General features: G+C 42.2%; 1 protein-coding gene across 1 annotated transcript; it reads left to right on the top strand.

Annotated features, from left to right (window-relative positions):
* Positions 1–2107: 2107 nt before the first annotated feature.
* card14 (caspase recruitment domain family, member 14) lies at positions 2108–15797 on the top strand. The gene is made up of 20 exons (XM_075463456.1): positions 2108–2463; positions 2808–2945; positions 3027–3352; positions 5305–5463; positions 5556–5675; positions 5887–6012; positions 7465–7614; positions 7706–7828; positions 8059–8159; positions 8647–8699; positions 8876–8936; positions 10474–10690; positions 10769–10895; positions 11826–12066; positions 12158–12221; positions 12312–12432; positions 12515–12679; positions 13178–13296; positions 13983–14098; positions 14744–15797. The coding sequence occupies exons 1-20, from the start codon at positions 2250–2252 to the stop codon at positions 14949–14951; spliced, it is 2949 nt and encodes a 982-aa protein (XP_075319571.1). The 5' UTR covers positions 2108–2249; the 3' UTR covers positions 14952–15797.
* The last annotated feature ends 1280 nt before the right edge of the window (positions 15798–17077 follow it).

The following is a 17077-nucleotide window of genomic DNA, read 5'->3' as shown; positions in this document are numbered from 1 at the left end:
ATGGGTAAGGTTTCTCGCTTATGTTCACATTAGGGAACTGAACTTTGGATCTGAAAGAGGCTCTTTTTACCTGGCGAACATGACGCGAGCGCAGCTTTTTCTCTTGGCATTAAGCGGCGTTCTTGTCGACAGATGCAACCTGTGAGTGGACATCATATATACAACTAAACCTTACGATTGGGGCAGTTTACAGACGTGTTTAGTTGTAGACGTGTACAACTACGCAGCAACTCTTTACAGCAGACGGCAGGACAGAAACTGATCCAAGAAATTGGATCGGATTACTCGCGATCGGATTAAAGGGATAATGGATGTTTACTGCTCGGTCTGCATGGTCTACACCGTGAAACAGGCGCGGCTGTCAGTAGGCGGCAGCACGCAGTGATACGAAGGGAGAGAAAATAGCGCCAAACGATTGTGAGATCTGACTTTTACCTTGGCAACGATTTTGTGATGCAAATGTATTACTCTTTTGAACACATATTGTTTTGAGAAGCAAAACGCTTTATTTTTTAAACCCCAGCCAACTAGCCGGACTACCTTCGTCGACACCAGAACGAGGCTGGAACTCGGCTCACAGGACGCAGCAGGGGGTAAGAAAATGTTCATAAACGATATTGCTAGTATGGGATGTCATACAGCTTCATGTCAAAAGAGGCAAACTATCCCTTTAAGCCCGAGATAACTCGGTTGAAAGTCAAATTAAACCTGCTTGTAGACGCTGAAGCACGTGGTGAATTAAGACTTTGTGTTCTGCGCATGCTCAAGATTTTTTCCCGGGTCGTGAACTGGAAGTCAAAGGAGACGATATTACTGTTGTTGTCGCCGTCGGAAAGAAACAAACAACATGATGGAGAATGCTCCGTTGTGCATCACGTTTGTGCAACAAGCAGCTCATCACAGACGAAATGTAGAGGGACGTAGCTTCATCTTGCTCTTCGTTCTCCATCTTTCTCGAACGCCTGAGTTTGTTGTTGATGTTGGTGGTGAAGAGGTCAACAGGAAGTGGCTCTATTAGCAATAGTTGAAATGGGTACAGCGCCACCTATCATACCGGGTATGACATGCTTTGTGCCTATGATTCCATTCATTCACCGCCATATATCCAAGGATAATTACCCTTGCTCAGATAAGGAGCAGCTCAGTCTTATTGTAATTTAGCCAATAATCCGATCCTTTCAGTGCCATGTATCCCCACTGACTGTGGACCAAATGAGGAGGAGAATTAAATGGAAGTCATGCAAAAGTGAGACGTTACTGTGAAGAAGTTCATTTTGTGACTGTAAAGTCAGCTCTGACACATTTCTTCACATTAATCTCTGTGAACTGACCTTTGAACTAGTTCTTGTGACGTGTGAACTTGCACAACACTGGAAGATGACGAGTCGACTCTTTATTGTTGATGGAAAACAGGTTCCGGATCAAATGCCTCACAAAGCAGCACCTTTAAGTTTTCTAAAGATGCTGAAAGGAAAGAGAACAGTATGTTTTCTGTCTATTTTCTGTCTATGAACCAAACTGCATCCTTTTTAAAGCCCTGAATAACTGTTATAGTTTGAAATCTGTTATTAATTTCGTCATTCTGAAGAGATGTTTACAAAACTGTCTCTTTGCATTTCCAGCCTCCCTGGAGGCTGGAGCTATAAAGATAGTCTTCACACCTGTTTGCTCCTGTCCGTGGCGTGGTACGTGTGTTTGCTTTGCTGTGATTAGGAATTATTAAGCCGAACTCACATGTCATCGAGTGTTTCTGTGTTTCTGTGCAGCCCTTTTTTTCTACACACATATCTGCTTTCAATCATTAATAAAGCAGAGTGGATGTTTATTATATGTGATTACACCCTGAGTCTGCTGTTCAGAACAAACAGACACAACAAAGCCACGCAGAGGGGGAATAAAAGAGACGTACAGTAAATGCGGCTTGCTGACTAATGTTTTATGAGTGTTTGTGTGAACCTGAGTCTGGCCTCTGTTTGCACCAGCATGAGTTATAGTCAACACACGCTGTGCTGCATCACACACCGGTCTCGTCTTACTGGTTTTTCTACACGCCCACACGCAAACACTGCCGCATGCTTTTGAATAAGCTCTCAGAGGGTGTGGAAAGAGCCTGAGCTTACTGTTATAGTTCCATTTCGTCTTCCTCGCAGTCTACTGATTTCCTGCGGCGTGTGTGCGCTCCATCGGCTCCAGCTGCACACTTTGTTTCCCCAGCAGGCAACAACGATTACTTTTCAAACGCACTCAGGATGGCAGGGGAGTGTGTTCCCGAGGGTCCGGACCCGAAGGAAATGGGCGAGGAAGAGCTATGGGACCTGATTAATGACAACCGCCACAGGATCTCTTTAGGAGTACGGCCATGCATCTTGATCCCGTACCTGAGGCAGGCGAGGGTCCTCACTGAGATGGACGAGGACGAGATCCTCTCCTGCCACAGCCTCACAAACCGCTGCATGAGAACCAGTAAGTTTCACAACTTTAATGGGATTTAAGGAAAACACAAGTCCTTTTCATTAGGTTCAGCAGTAGCTACTGGAGTGGGCTGCAATTTGTGGATTTTAAACTAGTTTGTTCTTTTTTCTTCTTCTGTAACTTCTGATTTGATTGCATCACCTGCTGGATGCATGAGCAAGAGATAGGGAAACACCTGTAGTACAAAGGGCTAAAACCAGCATGTTTGAACCTTTGATCGAAGCATTTACAAAGAAAATATCTAACTGATGTGAAATGTGTTCGTGGTTTGAATTTGATTAAAATTTCAGGACTGGTGTTAAGAATTAAATCACAGTACGGCGTGTCGTTTATAGGCCACATGCTGGATATGCTGAGGACTCAGGGAAGGAATGGAGCGATAGCTTTGCTGGAGAGCCTGATGATACATTACCCAACGCTTTACACCCAAGTTACTGGACGCAAGCCCAGCACAGAGCCGTCAAGATTCAGTGGTCAGTGGCCATATTTTCAGGGAATAATTCAATCGTTTTTTCCCTTGCAGTTTGATTTGAACTACACTATTGTCCTCACAGGGCTGATTAAATACTCAGAGCTGACAGAGTATCTTATCAGAGCAGTAACAGGGATGCAGAATGAGCTGAAGGAGGCCCGCGGCGAGGCTGGGAGAATGAGTGCCCGCTGCGCCTCCCTGGAGTCAGAGCTTGGACAGATGATGGAGCAGGAGGAGAAGTCCAGATCCCTTCAGTCTGATAACGAACGAATGCAGAGACACTTGTGCTCTTTGCAACGGGAGGTCACCAAGCTAAAGGATGAAAAGTGTGATCTGTATATCCGCTACACGGCTGCCATCGAGGAGAAATCGGCTATGAACGAGCGGCTCCACGACCAAAACCTGCAGGTCAGTGATGGCCACTATGAAGTTTACCTTCATATGCAGTGTAAAGGGACGCACTGTGATGACAGCCTGAGAAAACAGTTGAAGCTTGAGCTTTTGCTTAGGATTCAAGTGATTTCTATGGAGGAAAAATCTGAAATAACTTATTTAAATGGCTAAATAAACAAGTTTATAAGATAATAAATGCGACTACAATAAAATAACAACACAATTTATGCAAAAATAATGGAAGAGAATGTGAAATAAATACATTGTGCCTCTTGCATTTATTTCTATATTAGATTCCTTGACATCGTATTGATGTATTTATTTTTCAAAATGATTGATATCTGTTTTTGTTTTTAACTAACCGGGCATTTTCAAATTTTTATGTATTTGTTTATAGATGCTTTTACATCTCTGTGCTTCTCCCTTTGCATATTCCATGACACAAGGGGAAAAGAGACAAGAAATATAAAAAGAAAACAAGGAAATTAGATGGGCTTGGGGAAATAAATGGGGGAGATAATGCAAAAGGGAAATGACAGATAGACAAATAAATCTATGAATAAAACAAATTCAATGATAAAATCAAAATAGAAGGAATAAATTAATCATTTAGAAGGAATAAATGGTTAAATGTGATGTCAATGGAAAAAAATACAGAAGTGAATACAGGAAAAACAATTAAACAAAGAAAAAATGTGATATATTCAAATTAGAAAAGTAGAAAAATAGCAACATTAACACAAGCTCAAATGCATGCAGTTAAAAATCAAAGCAGAAAAATGTATTAATTTCACATTCTATTCAATCATTTCAGCATGAATTATTTAGTTATTTGATTTTAGAAACATTTCTTATCATATAAACGTATTTATTTAGCCATTCGTATGTATTTTGGATGATTTAGCTGAAAAGTTTGTAACAGAAAATATTTGTGGATTTTAACCACATGGTAAGATATGAGGATACTCTGTGTGCGTCAGCTTCTTTTCTATTTAAAGGATATTTTTGTGGAAATGATGTTACTGAAGTACGAAGACACACAGATGTTCTTCAGCATAATATTCAATAGTAAAAAGTCAGTATAAGTATCTGTCTGATGTAGAAGTGGCACCCTGTAAAAATTCCCAATGTAGGGAGTCATGCTGTGAAATGTTTGAAATTTGATAAATTTTAGAGGACACGAGTTTGACTCCGCTGTGGCTCAGTTCTGAGTAGCTGTTAGCTTAGCTCCTCCTGATCTGATCGCTGTGTAATGCAGGGATGGCTGCTCATAAGTACTTCACACAAACCAACTTCAAATAAGTCATCCTTTAAGACCCTTTAAGGCCATCACGTCAGCAGGACCAGAGATCCAACTCAAATGGTCACATGTTAACATGTTAATATGTGCCTAGAAACTGTGGACTGCAGCGCTTTGATATTAACGATGAGATATTTCATCAGCCAGAGGGCTGCTCTCCTGTGATTGGTTGTTGGAAGTCACACAGACTGAGAACTACTTATGCAGAAGTGCTTCCCCAAACTGTAAATGTGTCTTCCTGTGTAAAATCCCCTTGTTTTTAATCTTTGTGGACGTGTTACTTGTATTATTCTACCATATTCCTCAGTGTGTGGAATGATAACAATTAGACTTTTAATTTCTTCTACAGAGACTTTATGAGCTGCATTTATCATAGAATGAGCCCAAAGTAGTAACACAAACATTTTAAAAGCAGTAATTTGCATCAAAGCAGTGAGATTCTTGTGTGAATTTCTCAAAAGTAGGGCTGAAAATCCTGTTTATCTTCTGTAGGAGCAATAGTAGAATTAGAAATAGAAATACTTTTGGTCCGTTGTGTCAGAAACACAAGCACAGCCAGAACTTTTTGGTGATATGAACATAAACCTTTTTAACTTGCTTATCAAAAGAACTGAGACTGAACATCATCGGTGCAGCCCGATCAGCATTGTTTGTCTTGTGGGGACAGGTGTACCAGCTGCAGACTGAGCTTCAGAGTGTTCAGATGGAGAATGACTTCCAAAAGCAGCGCTCCATCAGATGCGTTTCTGCTCCCGAGACCCCGCACTTGCAGGAGGAAGTCAGGAGTCTGCGCTGCCAGCTGGCGAAGGCAGAAAAACTGGACCCAGTAAGAAGAAGCTTTAACGTTTTCCCCGATATTGTTCAGTGAAAGTAGCTGCTCAAATCTTCATGTTGTGTCTCATTTGCTTGCCCCGTCAGGCTCGTCGGGACATCCTGGCCCAGGACCTGGCGGAGGCCATAGACAGTCAGGTGCAGCTTGCAGAGCAACTCAGGTGCTACCGAGAAGAGAATGAAAAGCTTCTCAGAGACAAACAAGGGGTATGTGTGCTTGTGTTTCAGATTAGCAGTCATTATGGTTTAGGAAACAACGTGCACATTCAGCCAAACATCTAACATGATGTGCAAAAGTCTTCAACCAGAGCGAAGCCTCTAATGAAGAAGTAGCTCATTCTGTGGCTTTCTTAGCACATCTTGTAAATTGATAGTGTAGGCATGAAACACATTGGAGTAATGTCTGTTCATTTTTCAGCTCTTGGATCAGAAGGAGTGCCTGAGCCTTCAGGTGCAGCAGCTGACACTGGACTGTAAAATGCACCAGCAGAAGTGCACTATGATCCAGAGCCAGAGCAGAGAGCTGCAGGCAGAGAGAGACCAGGTCAGGAGCTGATAAATACATATTTATATCACTCAGTCTGTGCATCTTTGGTAAATATTAATTCTAAGCGGTGTGTTTCCTTTCACGGATCACTTGGAAATGATCGACCATCATTTATCTTCCTGTTTAAATGTTACTTATCATCAGTTTAGTCATAGAACCTATCAATTATCAACCAGCCCTCCTTCCACTTGTTTCCTGTGACTTCCTGTTGTGTCTGTACGTGTGTAGATACTTTCCTTTGTGAGGCACCCTGGATTTGTGTTTTTATTATCGATAAGTGTGAGGATGAAAGCAACGGTATTGGTGCACCTTATGTTTAAAAAAGCCTGCTTTCTGAAAGAGAATCAGCCAGAACGTCCACAATGTGCATCATGTTGGAGAAACAACATGTTGCTCTTATAAATGAAGATGAGAGCTCAAACACATCATGTTATACACACGGTCTTGTGAAAACGAAAGTACACCGTCCTTAAATTCAAAGGTTTAACATATCCAGACATAATAAAGAATATACAAAATAAAGAAAATACAATCTCAACAACAACACAAGACACAAGACAAACTAAAGCTAAGTGAACCCTTACTGCTTCCACAGGAATTAGGAAGGTAAGTAGCCGCCATGTGCTGCTGATCAATGTACAGATTAATGTATCATCAGAAGAGAAACTTTGAAAAACCCAAGAGCTACATCTCAGACTCTACAGGCCTCAGTTAGCATGTTAAAGGTTAAAGTTCATGACAGCACAATTAGAAAAAGACTGAACAAGTATGGCTTGTTTGGAAGGGCTGCAGGAGAAAGCCTCTTCTCTCTAAAAAGAACATGGCAGCACAGCTTAGGTTTGCAAAGCTGCATCTGAACAAACCACAAGACTTCTGGAACAATGTCCTTTGGACAGACCAGACCAAAGTGGAGATGTTTGCTCATAATGCACAGCAGCACGTTTGGAGGAAACCAAACACAGCATATCAGCACAAACACCTCATACCAGCTGTCAAGCACGGTGGTGGAGGGCTGATGATCTGGGCTTGTTCTACAGCCACAGGACCTGGGCACCAGTTTACAGTATATTGAATCCATGTTCAGACACATGTATTAAGCACGTGTTAATCTGAGGTATCCCCTCAGTCATCGGTTACATGCCAGGGAAGTTTCCATTATCTATTGTTCCATTGTTCACATGAATGTGAACAGCTGCAAATTTGCCACCTGCTTTCACCTACAATGATATCGCTCTTTCGAACGATGTCAGACTCAAATGAGCATGTATATGTGTCAAGTGACAGGGGCTGCATAACAAGTTTAACCATTGTAGTTGTCATGACGATGCATTTTCCATGAGTTGTGAATCTGTCTTAACTGTGTCAGAGTCCCCCTGCCTACGGGTGCTACCTGTGTGTCAACGTACTGTATCTGTGTTAGAGGAATTAAACTTCTTCCTTTACTTTAAGGCATACCTATCCAGAGATGAAGCCCAGGCCATGATTGCCCGCATCCTGGCTGAGAAGGACACCCTGAGGAGCCAACTGGTGGAGCTCCAGGAGTCGGTGTTCAGCCTTCAGGCCAAACCCAGCCCCAGAGAACAGCAACACAGCTCTGATGTACTTTTTAAGCACCTTTCAGCACACATATAAACGCAATACATGCAGAAAAAAATACCAAAAATGTCTGTCTTTCGTGTTTTGGTAAAAGGAGAAGGAGGTCAGCTGGGAGAACCTGGGGTCCAGCTGTGAAGAGATCCCCCTCCCTGGCAGACGCAGACTTTGCCGCATGGATGCGCTTAACCCCATCTCATTTAGTTCCTGCAATTCAGAGGTGAGTGACTTTGCAAAATGTGCTTCATCAGCTGTATCCTGGTTTGATATTGAGAGACTCTTTGAAGTTAAATAGCTCATGCTTGACCTCATACTTCCAGGACTTCTGTAACATCTGCATTTGTTCAACAGTCTGGTTGGTGATGGCCTGTGTTGCTCCAACACATCTGTTCTGTTATTTTTATCTCACTGTTATTCACCGGTTTCACTTTGCTGTGTGTGCGAGTGTAGAGTGAAGATCCCGTGGCGAGCAGCGTCCGGTCCAGAAACGCTCAGCCGCCCAGTCCAGAGTCTCTGCGCAGGAGGGAGGAAGTATTAAACGCAGACAGCAGGTGTGTCTGCGTTTCCTTATTTAAGGGCGGTTAGACGCAGCATTTTTAAAGCAGAACGGATGGAATCGAGGGTTGTCTCTGCATTCCTTTCTGTTGTTGTAAAACGAGTTTCAGGTGAAGTGTAGACTTACAGGAACAAGAGGGGCGTGTCGCGTCACTCAAATGGAATCAAGAGTAAATTAAAGAGCACAGAAATGTGCCATGAAGTAGACATTAGCTTCATAGGTTTTTCGTAACGACTCAAATGTCTCAAGTCTTGGAACAATTTGTGCCTCTGTGTTCAAGGCACTGACAGACGATTCAGCTTCGTCATCAAAAGGCTACAATTATTACTTCCCTGCAAACCGGCCTGTGTTGTAGAGCAATCTAATCTCACCCTTCACATTCACTTTCCCATGAAAAGCACTTAAATGCACATAATTATTTGCCATCAAAATGTGTGCGCGCAGGAGAGTTGATGTCAATCTTTTTCTTTCTTCTGTCATAGTTTGGAAACTGCAGATACTGACTCTATAGATGACTTTGTGTTCCTTCCTGATGGTATGTATTAAGTCTACCTGCAGTGAGTGTGTTGCTGGTGTTTGGAAGGGCTTTCATCACTTATTGTTTAATACTGGATCCTTGCCAGGACTGTAAAGTGACACATTAACACCGGCATATTATTTCCTGGGAAACAACCCTGATGCCAAATCATCACACAGTCTCTTTTTGTTTAGTGGGGAGCGAAGACAGGAAGACAGCCAGGCTTGTCTCCGTGAGCGGCTCCGGCTCTTACGGGTAAGCAGGACTCTTGTGTACTGTTAACAAGCATTTTAATCAGTTAAAAAGAAATGATGTCAAAGTACAAGTTGATCAATAGAAATGGTGGAAATTCAGGAGTTAAAACCAACAATAAACTGCCGGTAAATTGATCTCAACATACCCACAAACCATGCACTGACGTATTTAATAGAATATATAAAAAGCACTGCCAGTGAGCAGCATATATTTTTAATAGTCCAACAAACTGGACTACAAAATGAAACAACTACTGATGCCAAAATGCTGACTTATTCATCTAAAGGAATACTCCATCAAATCAACACTATACTCATGTTAAAAGTATCTTTCTCTCTCATATCAAAGCCTGATTTATTCAGATTTTTTTTGTTTTGATTCATTGAGATCCCTTAAGGACATGCATCGAAGTTCTCATAGATAAGTTGGAGCCTCAAAAGGCTTTACAAAGATATTTTAAAGGTGTCCAAGGTCATGTCACATAAACAGAGCTCATAGCAGTCTTTATATTTATCCTAAAAATTCATCAAATTCAGTGGAGTAGAACAACTGATCTGACTGAGGAATCAGCTGATGTCTGTGGGACACTGATTTCCTGAAACGATTTATTGTGTTGGATTGAATTCAACTTGAATTATATTTTCATTTAAATGGGGCCAGTTTCCAACAAACAGTCAGCTCGGGTAGCTTTACGTGGAGGAAAAAAATTTCATGTCTTTAAGCCCTTGGAGAGAAAAAACTTCTATCAGAACCAAACTCGGGAGCAAGTGGCCATCTGCCGGAATCAGCTGACGTGAGGGTAATCAAAAGAGGAAAATAAAAACCAAAACACGTAGACGTGGAACAGGTTGGTTAGGTCGGTTCCAGCTGATAAGAAACATGCAGCTCCAGATCAGTGCAGACAGAAAAACAACAAACAAGGAAGGAAAGGTTAGCAAACAAATGCAAAATTCCAGCTCGATTAAGCACCTCTGGGGGAATGTAATTAGGCACAGCAGTGCTGAATGTTAGTGAAATACAAAGGTAACCGGCCCACATGTTAACAAGCATCACCGCTAAAGGCAAAATACCAACACTGCTGTAAATAAAAACAGAATGCAGTGATTTGAACATCTCGTGAACCAGTATTTTTATGTCGACAGAACACAGGAAACATAACAGATGTTGGAAGTGAGACATCTGGCAATTTCATGAAAAACATTAGAGCTCATCTTGATTTTATGGCAGCAACACGTCTCAAAAAAGTTGGGACAGGAGCAGCAAAAGAGTAAGTGGTACTAAAAATATAATCAGGTTAATTAGCTGCAGGTCAGTGGCGTGATTGGGGATATAAAGAGCACCTTAGAGAGGCAGAGTTTCTGTTTTCATTTACATTTCATACAGCATCCCACCTTTTTTTGGTAATTCCTCTCCATCTGGTCTAACGCCCCACTGGAAGTGTATTCAGGCTCAATATAAACATTTTTTAAATAAAAACTGTAAAACAGTTGCAGGAACAATTCAATCACTTCCTCGTCTTCTTTTCTTGTCTCACCAGCCTCCTGAGAACCTCAGCGCCTCCATTCCTGGTGCGTTCTCGTCCAAAAGCAATCCGTCTCAATGGCCGTGTTCTCAGTATCTCCTTCCAGGGCGAGGCGCTGCTCAGTCAGCTGACAGTCGTCGGGGGAAACAAAACCGGAGTGTTTGTGCACAAGGTGACGGAAGGCAGTGCTGCCCGTAACGTCGGGATCAGCCCCGGGGCGCAGATTGTAGAGGTAAATGAAACTGGGCCAAAACGGTTGCTTATTCTGCCTGTTTGTGAAGGCGTTTCTCATCACGCTGCTGCTCTGCAGGTAAAGTACGAACAGAACCAGAGGGCCCTGAGGATGGTGCTGGAGGACTCCACTTTGGAGGAAGCTATGTGGGCTCTTAGCCAGGTCTCGGGTTTCTGTCACCTCTCCCTCCGGCCCAGGCAAGATGGTACGTCCCAGCATTTACACTGCAAACTTTTAGCTTAAACCTAAACGTAGGTCACGTTAAAGACAGTTTCTAAACAATTTTAGAGAAGATGTTACGTTTTTGTTTCTTTAGCCTTGAAGCTAAAATTGGTTTCTGTGCTTGCTTTATTATCCACCCAGTTACATTCCTCTCGTGTTTTCCAAACTATTTACTGTGAACATGTACATGAACACAGGCAAGAGTATAGTCATGTAAGAGTGGTTGCCTACTCCTCCATTTAGGATAAGGTGTTAAGGGATGAGAATAGTGTTCATCAAGGTGTATCAAGGTAGGGTTAAGGGGGACGGATTGGGATTGGGCTTCTGTTTTTAGCTGAAAACAAGAGTTTCTGGTTTCATCCGAAGTCTTCAGGAAGATGATTGTTTGTCTTGAGATTAAAGGGATTAGCAGCTGCCACGTGAGGCAGCTGTCACATGAGGAAATGACAATAACATGATGAGGATCAAGCGGCTGTATTTAGGAGCCTGTCTTTGTCTTGCATCACACCATGTGTTAATCTGGGCAAAAGGAACTTTCGGAGTTTTAAGAATATTAATCAAAATCGTTTTCTTGAACATAAAAAATGGAATCATAGTTTTTTTTTTTTGTTTAAAGGGGCGAGACTGAAGGTTTTGGAGATCTGTCGCCACACAAGCTGTCAGGCATTTTGTCCACAAACTGGATAGTCGAGTACATTAAGTTCTCTACAGTCTATTTAATGCCTTCATCAGATATTTTAGGGATGTAGGGATAAGTTGTTGCTTGTTGGATGGGGGCAGGTCAATTTTATAAATGATAAAAAGGTAGAACGACTAGAAGCAGAGTTTTTTAACATGATCCGGACTGTGTCTGCACAATGAATTATTTACAGAGGTGCTGCAGTGGATTTAATGTCCTGCTCTGCCTCTTCAGACTACGAGGCGCTGCTGCAGCAGCTGGAGAACAGCGAGACGTTGTCCGGAGATTCCTTCTACGTCCGTGTCAATTTATCCATCCCTGCCGGCTCCGGTGGAACCTTAGCTGTGACCTGCAACGACATTCTTCACATTACAAACACAAGACCTGCCAGCACCGAAGACCTGTGGCACGCCAGCCAAGTTCACCCCTGTCAGCTGCTGGACCTGAAGGGTGGAACCGTGCCTAATTATTACAGGTCCGTGCACTGGTGGAGCAAGTGGTGGAGCACGAACAGTTTAAATCCGTCAACTTAAATTTTGAAAAAATTAAATGTTCTTTCGTCACAGGGCGCAGCGACTCCTGATTCGAGCTATCGAAGATATGAACTTCCAAACAAAAAAGCGTCAAAAGGTAAGAAATAACCCTGAAGACAACCACCCTCTGAGCTGACCCCACCTCAGCGTGTTGAGTCATTTCTGGAATGTTTCTTCCTTTCACCAGGATGGACGTGAAGTCGCCCAGAACAGAGATAAGGCCGTGAGGATTGTCAGCACGGGGCGACAGGGAAGGAACCCGCTTTGGGTCAGCGTCGAGGAAGAAAAGACCAAGAGCACCGAGTCGGGTCAGTAAAATGCACCCTTTCATCTGATGTTGCATTAACGGTGTTTGGAAGGTTATACTTATATCTACTCTTTTAACCGTAGATGCTCCGTCTCCATCCAAATGTTGCGTAACCCTCATGCCCTACACGCTGGTCACCCCCCACTACCCGCCCATCTGCAGGCCCGTCCTGCTGCTGCCCTCCGTCCTGGGACGAATGCTCGACAAGAAGCTGGCAGACTGGCAGGGCTTTGAGCGCTGTGAGCCCGGTGAGAAGCGCAGCGTTGTTGTTTGTTGACATTCTTCTTCTTCATTTGGGGAAACGCGCTCTGATGAATTCGTCCGACTCGCCACGTGATGTTTTATTGACGAGATTGCTGATGCATCACTTCCTCTGCTTCCAATTTTACACCGTGATGGACGTGTGTTTTGCTCGCTTGGTCAACATCCCGTCTCATGCTTTACGGTGTTGAACGTTTTTATGGTTTTGTCTGTTGCTGTAAACCAGGAAGGAGATAAACTCTGCAAGTAAATAGTTGTAAAAATCGCAGAGGCTATAAATAGTAAATGTGTACCAGTGTTCCCTGCAATAATGAGGGTAAATGAAAGTTTATTGATGTTTGTGGGAAAGTTTGATCATTACAACAACAAAGGACAAGAACATTTAGGGAAAAACACAGGTTGTATAGAAGAAAATCAAATAACGCATGCTACAGATAACACAACACATTATCTTTGTCGCTGATCTGTGTCTTTCTGCTCTTCAGAGGTCTTGAGCTCCAGTGAACACGCGGCCCGGCTCCAGAGGTCTGAGATCCTGGAGGAGTGTGAGCCGGGGGGAAACACCTGCTACACCGTGCAGAGTGTCGAGAAAGTCATGAAGAAGGTCAGAACACGCCACAAAACATGCGCTTTAACATTTTAAAAGTGTTTAACAATTGATCTTTAGGCAGAAATGCAGTATAACATTTATAACTATGTTTCTATTAGTGTAGGACTGCATGAAAATAAGGGCCACAGTGTGCCGGTAACCACTGAAAAAGCTATTTATAGTGTATTTACAACTGTCACATGCTCACCCGCTGCAGTGTCATGCCCAAACATAACAAACCAAACAAAACCAAACAAACAAAAGACTGTACGGAGGACAGTTTCCCCTGGTTTTACATTGTTTTCAACCTGCAGCTTCACAGTTTGCAATGAAATTTGATACGCTGTTCCTTTAATCAAAGCAGGGGCAAAAACAAAGCAAAGATTTTAGCCTGTAGGGACAATTGGCCATTAATGTTTGTTCAAGGGTTCACCTCAGAGCAAACTATCTCAGTCCATTAAAACAAGATGTGAACACTTCTGTCCTTCTTGCTACGCTTTGTTTTTTGCACTTTTTGAACATTTCCCTGAAGCTGGTGAGCGAAAGTTCCTTTTAGACTAATGTCAGAATATTGTTTGATCAACTCCTCATTGTTGTGTCTCAGAATCTAAATGAAAAGACGCTGTAGGTTTTGTGTGAAATGCTGACACAAAGATCCTCTCACCCCACTCTCTCTCTGTCTCTAACTCCACGTCTTACAGGGGATCCACTGTGTGCTGCCGTTGGGACCCGACTGTGTGCGTCGGCTGCACCGCTTCAAGATCTTCCCCATCATCGTCTTCATCGGTCAGTCTGCACGTAGTGCCCGGAAACTGAGGTAAATCTGTCGCATTTCAGTCACTGTTTGTTTCCAGTTGTATTAGGTTAGAATAACCAAGAAAAAAATAGGCAAAAACAAACAATTATAGATCAAATCGAAACGAAATGAAAGTGTGTAAACGTTGAGAGAAGTGGGTTTACGATCTTCTCACGTCCTGCAGCAGCTGAAAGTCTTTTTTTTGTCTTGGTGATAAAGAGAGTTTCTTAAAAATGAGCAACTTAAAGAGGTTGGTTACTTGGAAGAGTTTCCTATTTTATAGTTTTTGGATCTTATGGGTCTATCTGCTGCTGAGAGCCATGAGGAAAATGCTTCTACTCCTCTTTTTTACGGGATTTATATTGAATGCTCCTGTTAAAGTGCTGTTGGACAGATCCAGCTTGGGATTTTAGAAGTATTGCTGCAGCTAGAATGTGACTAAATAGTGTAATTTATTAAATTTTTCTGTTATTCTCTGTGAACTTACACACTTTCCCCCCAGAAAAAGACTTCATTTACATATTTGAAATAGAAATAGACTGATATGATGTCATATCCTCTAAGTATAGACCATTTTAAACTCAAACACCAAAAAACAAAAGCATCTAATTAAAAAAAAAACTCTGTGTTTTTTGTTTATTTCCCTGCTTTCTCCAATGGCTTTAGGTCAAAGTTACAGCGTCACGGTCAGTCGGAGGAGCAGCTGCTGGCGTGTTCGAGGAGCGAGGAGCCGCTGCTGGACAAGTTGCCGTGCCTGTATAACAGCATGTCTCCGGACTCCTGGTGTGACCAGACCTCCCTCCTGACCAGCCTGCGCACCACCATCTGGGAGGAGCAGAAGAAGATCGTCTGGGTGGAGCCGGACCTGTGGTGACGCCACAGATCAGGGGAAATAAATCAGGGGGGGGGAATAGTTATCATTTTAGACTATTATTTTTTTCTTTGTCAAGATAAATTGAGAGTATATTAACAGTAGAGATAAGCTTTACAAGAAATGTTTTTGTAAACATTATGTATGTATCTATGATACTGTATAGATAAATAAATTAAAGTTTTAGTGTGACTGCAGCTGTGGTTCAGAGCTGTACAGACCAATCTATCTTTACACGGTACATTTTCTTTCTTTTTTAAGTATTTGTTTATAACAAGAACGTGTGTAGTGTCTTCTGAGGACACGGACTGTTTAAGAGTCGACAGCATTTCTCTTTATGAGGAATTCTGACATCACAACCCCTTCTGTTCCAGACGAGAGTGCATCCAGTCATTTTAATGTTGATTCAACATGTGAATGATAGAATTCTTGTTGGAATAAAGAAATTATCACCATACAAAGATATGCATCCTTCTTCATGGGTTCATAAGAAATATGACAGTAATCGTACTTTATAGCTGCTGCTATCCGTCTCTTCCTCTGGATGTTTTTTTTTTTTAAATTTTCTGTCTCTTTTTGGTCTGATAAGAATCCAAAAACATTCAGTCAGTTCAACTTTACAGCTAAAAACATCGAATCTCTGTGAATTTCTGTGAAATTTAAGATGGAGTTAACGTGCCTCACTGTCTACATTAATAAAGCATGTAGCAATATCCACTGGTTCGTGTTCATTTAAAAGTTTCATGTGTGTGACAGCAGTGTCACGGGTCTGTCAGCCCAAATGCAGGAGAGCAGGAGGAGAAGATGACTGGTGGATGATCTCAGAGATTTTTACTGATAAAACAGAATGTGGGAGAAAGTGAGAAGACACAAAAGTACAAGAATAAACAGACTGAGCTGAGAAGACACATGAAAACATGCTTGTAACATGAAACTGAGTATAGATACAGAGGGCGTGATGAGGGGCCTGAAAACTGCAACAAAAACCAGGTGTAATACAGGAACGGGAGTAAAACTCAACAGAATAAACAAGATAAAACAGGAAGCAACCAAAACAAGGGGAATAAAATATCAATCAACCAGAAGACCATGGCAAGTATTTCAATTATCTGCAAACATTCAAGTTGGTTAAGTTCCAGCTTTCACTGTCAGACCGACGTCATGAGACGAAAGACTCGCTGAGTGTCTCCACTACTTCAAAAAGTATTCCTCTGAAAGTGGTACGAGAGCTGGAGAGAAAATCTGATGCACAAAAATAACTCCGGATCACTTTAAAAGATTAAAGGGAGTCTGGCTAATTGGCAGCCAAATGGAAACAAATGTGGGGTGGATGAAGACTTTTGCAGAATCTGCACCATGCTTGAAACAGCATACCCTGCTGCTCTTCATCTCCTCGTTCACGGCTCTTCAACCTCTGGAGTATCGTAGAAATTTAGGAGGGAACAGCTTTAAATGTGCACAAAATTTAAACTTATTAAAGGAAGCAGAATTACAACTTTCTCTTCAGATATCTTTAATCTTTGCTGCAATAAAATCACTTGCTGAACTGCACTGAAGACCTCTGCGAAGTGTAAAGCTGCTCTCATCATTTAACTTGTGTTGTATTTATTTTATGAATATGAGCATTAAAAAAAGGTTCAAATCAACTTCTCAGCTGACCCTGATCCAAGTCTCTCAACTTCTGAGATGCATAAGCTGACCTCAAACCTCCACTAATCCTAACCAGCCACCTCTGCCAAGCTGGACCGCAGGAAACATTTTAATGAGCTTCAGTCTTTGCCAGTTGTGTCACTTGGGAATGTGGAAAGCTGAAGAATATGATTTGTATCATACTGTTTTCAGTGCTGTCCAGCGCTGTGCAAAAGTCTTTCTCCACCGCCTGTCACAAAAACACACAGAGTTTACAAAAGAATCCCAAAAATAACCGAATTCCACAGACATAAAATGGTATTTTTGCACCAACAAGGTGGTTTCCAGTTTGGATTCTCCCCAAAACATCCCCCCTTGTTGCTGGGAAACCACTCCAGTTATGTGTGTGTTGTCAGAATACGTTATAGACAGTGACACGAGGGTGGGAAGAAGGTATTTTTGCACCAACAAGGTGATTCCCAGATTGGATTCTCTCTGAT

This window comes from Odontesthes bonariensis, chromosome 4 (genome assembly GCF_027942865.1).
Source record: "Odontesthes bonariensis isolate fOdoBon6 chromosome 4, fOdoBon6.hap1, whole genome shotgun sequence".
NCBI lineage: Eukaryota > Metazoa > Chordata > Actinopteri > Atheriniformes > Atherinopsidae > Odontesthes > Odontesthes bonariensis.
The sequence above is the reverse complement of the archived record's forward strand: the minus strand, read 5'-3'. Positions and strand labels throughout refer to the sequence as shown.

Excerpts from the sequence above, each read along its gene's own strand:
- card14 (XM_075463456.1), top strand. The coding sequence starts at position 2,250 with ATGGCAGGGGAGTGTGTTCCCGAGGGTCCGGACCCGAAGGAAATGGGC. Across the intron at positions 8,160-8,646 it reads GTATTAAACGCAGACAGCAG|TTTGGAAACTGCAGATACTG; the intron begins GTGTGTCTGCGT and ends CTTCTGTCATAG. Across the intron at positions 8,937-10,473 it reads AGCGGCTCCGGCTCTTACGG|CCTCCTGAGAACCTCAGCGC; the intron begins GTAAGCAGGACT and ends TTGTCTCACCAG.